The sequence below is a fragment of the Rana temporaria genome, chromosome 9 (genome assembly GCF_905171775.1).
Source record: "Rana temporaria chromosome 9, aRanTem1.1, whole genome shotgun sequence".
Classification (NCBI taxonomy): domain Eukaryota; kingdom Metazoa; phylum Chordata; class Amphibia; order Anura; family Ranidae; genus Rana; species Rana temporaria.
Genome location: NC_053497.1, coordinates 66,237,787 through 66,244,554, shown reverse-complemented (window position 1 = coordinate 66,244,554; position 6,768 = coordinate 66,237,787). Strand labels below are relative to the sequence as shown.

The following is a 6,768-nucleotide window of genomic DNA, read 5'->3' as shown; positions in this document are numbered from 1 at the left end:
AAGAGATCGAATTCTGGAGATGTTGCAGAGGTTAGCCATATATTTAAAAGTGTCCCCTATGAAACAGCGCTCAGATTATATATTGATGATTATATATTGATACAGGCTTTACCTGAAAATCTTCTTGAAACATTTTGCCAGGGCTTGGAATCTGAGGAAATAGCAATATCTTGATCCTGCAGAAAAAAAGAGTTTCTGTAATGAGTAGTTATGCAGATATGACCATAAAGCAGAACTCCAGCCAAAAATAAAAGGATAAAATGGATTAACCCAATATAAGACAAAATGGCAAAACCAGCTTTATGCAGCCATATTCAGCTTCCTCTGGAGATTTCCCCTGCAGTATTTCTTGTGATGCTAGATTTCCCCAGTCTTATGATCAGCATCAGCATCCAGTTGGTGCGCCCTATACCTGCATACTTTTGTTAATAGGTGTCCCTCATTCCTATCTCAAAATGTTGGGAGATATGCTATGGTCAGCTTTTATTCAAACCTTTGTCCTAAAAGGAAAAAAAGGGAGGATGTTTGCCTTATGAAGAACACCCATATCACTAAAGACAACATTAAACGTCACACTACAATATGGGCTCAATAGTTTGAGTTCAAAACCACCTCTTGCTACAAAGATATCATGTTTTCATCCCCTGAAGCTATACAGCCAAACACTACACCTTGACTCTCTATTTTTTCAGGCCTCAATAACATTTTTAGTAAATGTGCAAAGCAATGCAAAAATGGTGCTGGCAGTGAAAGGGTTAATTTGATAGTCAAGTCCTTTTAAATTTTTTACTGCATCTAAATGTGTGCTCTCCCCAACTTGGCGATGCTGCTGTCCAAAGGTGGCTCCCTTGCTCCTCCATGCAGAGTGGAGAGAACAGGAACTGTGTTAAAATCTGAATCACCAGGTGGAAATAAATGAAAAAGCTTAACTAGCTACGAACCCCCCCCGCCACAGTTGTACTGTGGCTAGTTAGCTCCCCTGCACGAATTGCCGTCATTGTACGCAGCAATTTGTGGGCACCGGAGAGGCACACACGCCCATTAACGAGCAGGGGAGCCAACCAGCAGGTCCAGCAGACTCAATGTCCACCGGCCACCCGTGATCACTCCAGAGACAGGTAGAACGGGGATCTGTCAGTGTAAACAAACAGATCCCCATTCTGTCAGGGGAGGAGAGAAAGATCCTAGTAATTAGGAACAATGATCTTTTTTCTCCTCCAGTCAGCCCAGCCCCCATACAGTTAGCAACACCTCCCAGGGAACACACTTAACCCATTGATTGCCCCCTAGGTTGGCTCCCCTGGGTGAACTGTCAAAGCTGTAGGGGGAACGCAACACGCCCACAGCGCGACGACTGAGCCAATGCCTGTGCCCCTGCGATCGCTCCACAGAGACAGAATGGAGGTCTGACAATGTAAATGGACAGATCTCCTAATGCTTAATAACAACAATCAGTCTCCTCCCCCAGGCAGTCCCATCCACACCACAGTTAGAAACTCTCCCTATGACACACATTTAACCCCTTGATCGCCTGATAGTGTTAACCCCTTCCCTGCAAGTGACATTTATCCAATAATCAGTGGCTCTTTTTCTTTCAAAGATTTCTATTGATTTTGTACAAGAAAATAAACAATAAGTACAATCTTTCCACAGTTGGAGTCACATTATGGCAACATACAAACAAGGCCTTTATGGAACAGGATAGTCGACCAGGAGCTGGCACTATCAATCTAAAGGACCTGTCCTACTACTAAGGCGTTGGTACAGGATCTTGGGGAGAATATCTCAGGCACCCCTATTAGGAGAATACTGTGCCCGGAGGATCCTCCGTTGATCTAGAAAAAATCTAGTGACCTCATGGACAGTAGATTATTGTTAGCGTTGAGCCAGCAAGCTCAGTGGAGAAGGCTACATGTCAGACTATCATTCCAGATTCAATGCTGGAAAAAGACCATATGGAGTTGGAAAGTACTTAAGAGGAGAAAAGATGGAAAGAAAAAGATGAAAAGAGATAGTCACAGAGAGAAAAACTAGAGAAGAGAGAGATCCAATCTTACCGGGAAGGGCCGAGTGGTCGTCCCCAGCAACTTATGTTTGGGCCTGGAATCCTGGGTGCAGAGGAACCCCCACATGTAGGGACCAGGGTTCCGAGATGGTTTTGAACGTCGCGACCGTGTCCATTAATATGCTGGCAAGTTTCTCCTGAGACATGATCCAAGAGATCTTACGTTTGGCTGCTGAGAGGGTTACCGTGGGTTGTTTTCATGCTTTAGCTATGGACATCTTGGCTCTTAGCAGCATAAAATGTATTACGGTAGTTTGCGGCTTGCTTTGGGAATTCTAGGGAGGTTGGAGTTCAGGAGAGCTAAAGCTGGGGTTCTCAGGAGCTGGTGAGTAGTAACAGTTTGGATCAGGGTGAAAATCCTGTCCCAGAATGACCTAATTCTAGGGCACTCCCACCAAGTATGGGCCATGGTGTCTGTGAGCTGGCAACTGCGGAAACAGAAAGGACTTGCTGTGGGGAAAAAGGAGGCCAACTTTGAGGGGGTGAGGTACCACCTGGTCGTGACCTTGACGCCGGATTAAACTAGGGAGATGTTTCTTACCCCCTTGAAAGCTATGGAAAATGAGGACTGCCACCTCTCAAGGTCCCAATTAATTTCGAGGTAATTTTCCCACGCTAGCATGTATGAGGATTTGGAGGACGGGTGAGCAAGCGATTGGTAAATGATGGAGATTCCACCCCTCTGATCCCTAGCTTGGTCGCACCACATTTAATAAGGTGTAAATTTAAGGGAGAGGGCTGTACCAAGCTGATCTTGTAGGGCCTGAATGTGGTCTGAGTTTTAATTGGTTCCGCATACCGTGAAATCCAATTTGTTTTCTATGGCCTCCATTCTGGATCCAAGATTCTGGAAATCTGATTTGATTGCCCTAGTTATTTGAGCGGCCGTGCTGGCCAGTCCTTTCTCCAAAAGGTCAGAGAGTCTGAGGAACAAGTCTGCAGATGGTGTGGCAGGATCCCGGTCTAAGTATCCCGGGGGTGGGGTAGCTAGGAGGTGTTTGTGAGTAGGCCTGAGCGGAGGCAGGGCATAATCCTCCATGCTGTGGCCCAGCAGGGATTCTGTGGAGGCTGATGAGGGGAGTAGGTGAGGGTGGCTGGGGATATGACTTGCCTCTGTTCCAGTGCCCCCTCCATGTGGGACGCATGTGGCTGAGGTGCTGTGGAGACAGAGGCCTCCCCTTGCTGTCGATTCAAACTGAGGCCGGAGATCCCACCGAGCAAGCGAGGCGGACATCCATGGGTGTGCATGGGGGTCCCCGGAGCTCTGTGGTCCCCGTTATGGAGCTCGTGGCTGGCTGTGGAGGCTGCTATGTGCGCCGATGGTCCGGAGTGATGCGGAGCTCCTGGCTTAAACGGCCATCTTGAAGCTCCGGCACATGCGCACTCCTCAGTGGCTTTTTGTAGCTCTGATCGCTGTATAAATGTCAATGGTCCCAAAAAAGTGTCAAAAGTATCCGATCTGTCTGTGACGATGTCACAGTCCCGATAAAAATCACTGCTATTACTATAATAATAAAATATATATCCCCTATTTTGTAAACGCTACAACTTTTCCGCAAACCAATCAATATACGCTTATTGCAAATTTTTTTTACCAAAAAAATTGGTAAAATAATACATATTGGCCTAAACTGATGAAGAAATTCGTTTTCTTTTAAAAAAAATTGGGGATATATATTATAGTAAAAAGTAAAAAAAAAATATTTTTTTCAAAATTATCGTTCTTTTTTTGTTTATAGCACAAACAAATAAAAAACGCAGAGGTGATCAAATACTACCAAAAAAAAGCTCTTATTGTGGGAAAAAAAGGACATACATTTTGTTTGGTTACAACATCACACGACCGCACAATTGTCAGTTAAAGCGACGCAGTGCCGTATTGCAAAAGATGGCCCGGTCATTTAAGGAGGCAAATCTTCTGGTCCTTAAGTGGTTAAAAAAAACAAAAAACAATCCAACCACCACATTTAATGATAGGTAAGATGAAATATATTACATTTTTGTTTTTTGCTGTAGATACACTTTGAAGTTTTCTTAGAAGACAGACACATCAGAGATTGAAAAAGAGAAAATGCGCCAACCTAAGTGCAGTAAGTGGGTATTTAATTCAAGCAATTTGCACAGTAAAAATGGCTACTCACAAAACCAGTATAAATACAGGCATGTAATGGAATAGACGGCTAGTCCGGTGTCACAGCATGTAGTCAGCAATGCAACAGGCTAGTCTGTAATCCTGGTCCCCCGGGTGATGGAAACGAAGGTCCAAGATGTTCGGGAGCCTTTGGGGAACCCCACAGAGAACAGGAGCCGTGGATGCTGTACCAGGAGCGGCGTGCGTTCCAGCGTGGAACGCAGCGTATCGCCGTATAACCGGAAGTGACGTAGGGGCTTCGGACAGCCAATGGGATGACGCGTTTCTCAGCCTCCGCTGGTTCATCAGATCCAAGGTACGGCGATACGCTGCGTTCCACGCTGGAACGCACGCCGCTCCTGGTACAGCATCCACGGCTCCTGTTCTCTGTGGGGTTCCCCAAAGGCTCCCGAACATCTTGGACCTTCGTTTCCATCACCCGGGGGACCAGGATTAGAGACTAGCCTGTTGCATTGCTGACTACACGCTGTGACACCGGACTAGCCGTCTATTCCATTACATGCCTGTATTTATACTGGTTTTGTGAGTAGCCATTTTTACTGTGCAAATTGCTTGAATTAAATACCCACTTACTGCACTTAGGTTGGCGCATTTTCTCTTTTTAAAACATATCTTTCAGAGTCTGCTTCTACCTCCGGATTTTGCTGCCACTATAGTGCTATTGGACTTATATTGGATTATTGATCCATTGACTTATTCATTCATTCATTATGTTTCAATTTTTGTTATTGACATGGACCATATGATATATGTACTTTTTTATTATTGACTGTGCTCTCCTGGTTTTTGCGCCATCTATCTATACATATTATACATCAGAGATTGAGAAGCTGAAACAAGCATTTGTGTGAGATGAGTTGACCCTAGTAATTTTTTTGGTGCATCAGCATTTGTTGTAAGACATATCAATAAAAGAAATAGCAAAACAATTTAATAACTTGTTTTCATAGGAAGATGTAAAACTGGCCTTAAAATGAATGTGATAATAATAACAATAATAAAAATGTAAAAAAAAAATCACTTACCTTCTTATGTAGATAGCCAAAATAACTGCAGGTATAACTATTATAATGGGAAGGACAACTAAAGCAATTATGGTTATAGTTCTGTTGTGGTCTGTATCTAGAAGATAAGAAATTGTTGTGTAAGAAATCTATAAAGCAGAAATGTAAAAATACAAATTTAAGACTGGAAAGTGTAAAATCTGGTGCAGCTGTTTATGGTAACCAATCAGCTCCTAACTTCAGCTTATTCAATTCAAGTGGATGTAAACCCGATTCAATAAATTTGAAGTGTATTTGCAGTGTTTTCTTATCTCTCTTCAAAGCACTATGTTCCGTAGCTTTCTCCTGCTCTGTTCTTCTGTTATAATTCTGATAACTTCTGACAAGTTCTCTGTCAACTGAGATACAACCAGCCAGAGTTTTGTGCTGGGGAGGATGCTATAAATAGATTAGCAGAGTGCTGAAAACGTTCAAGGAACAGCTCTGAAAGACTCTACCTATGAGGAGAGGCGGTGTGTGCCTTTCCTCCAATCAGCTGTGTTGGCTGCAGGGCCGATCCACCCTATAAGCTCATTATGCAAGCCGCTTAGGGCCCCGCAAAGCTGCGGAGGGCCCCACAAATTACTAGAGGCCCCGCGAGAAGTCATTTTCGGCCCCTCACCCCGCTTCTCAACTCGCTGGCTGCATGGGAGAAGAGGTAAGAAGTCAGCACCCCTCGCTTCTCACTTTAATGTAAGATGTAATTTCCGACAGCAGAACACCCCCTCTCCCCGCTTCTCAACTTTAATCTTCAATGTGACATGTCACTGTCGGCAGCGTCCCCCGTCCCCCTGCTTCTCAACTTTAATGTGACATGTCATTTTGCTTAGGGCCCCAGGGAGGTCAGGGTCGGCACTGGTTGGCTGTATGCCCTGGCTTCACTGCTGTGCTGAATAGGAAGAGAAATTCTCCTAACACAATCTGAACTTTCTAAAGAATTTATAAAGCTGAAGACAGCAGATATACATGTGAAACTTATGTAGGGAGATTTATTTTATCCCTGTGTATCATCTGAGGCTACTCACTTTACTGGGTATATGTGAGGGTTTACATTCACTTTAAGCTTTGACAATAAAATCTGGAAGCTGATTGGTTTCTCTGCAGAGCTGCACCACATTTTGCACTCTCCAGGTTTAGTAAATCAACCACATTATGGGAAATTATTAGTATTAAATTGAACTCCAGATAAAATACACATATGTTCACTACTCTACTTGCCATAGGATTTGGAATTTAAAGGGGTTGTAAAGGTAAATGTTTTTTCACCTTAATGCATCCTAGTATTGCAATGACTGCCATTTTATTCTCTATGGTGTTAGAAAAAAAAAAGGTATAATGTTTGGGGGTTTTAAGTAATTTTCTAGCAAAAAAAATAGTTTTTAACTTGTAAACACAGTCTGAAAAACAGGATCTGTCCTTAAGTGGTTAAAGAAGTAGTTTGCAAGCTGCGCTGAAGTCACGCTGTGCGGCTTCAAAGTCAGGCTTCAAAGTCAGTCAGCTTTGAAGCC

At 43.6% G+C, this 6,768-nt stretch overlaps 1 protein-coding gene across 1 annotated transcript in view; it reads right to left on the bottom strand.

The window, feature by feature from the left end:
* LOC120913616 (interleukin-13 receptor subunit alpha-1-like) overlaps window positions 1–6,768 on the bottom strand; it is a 49,349-nt gene that overhangs the window by 9,343 nt on the left and 33,238 nt on the right. Inside the window, exons 10-11 of the mRNA XM_040323695.1 lie at window positions 5,243–5,339; window positions 113–176 (exon numbers count right to left, since the gene is read on the bottom strand). Of these exons, the coding sequence (XP_040179629.1) occupies window positions 113–176; window positions 5,243–5,339 (161 nt within the window). The remainder of the gene's footprint in view (window positions 1–112; window positions 177–5,242; window positions 5,340–6,768) is intronic.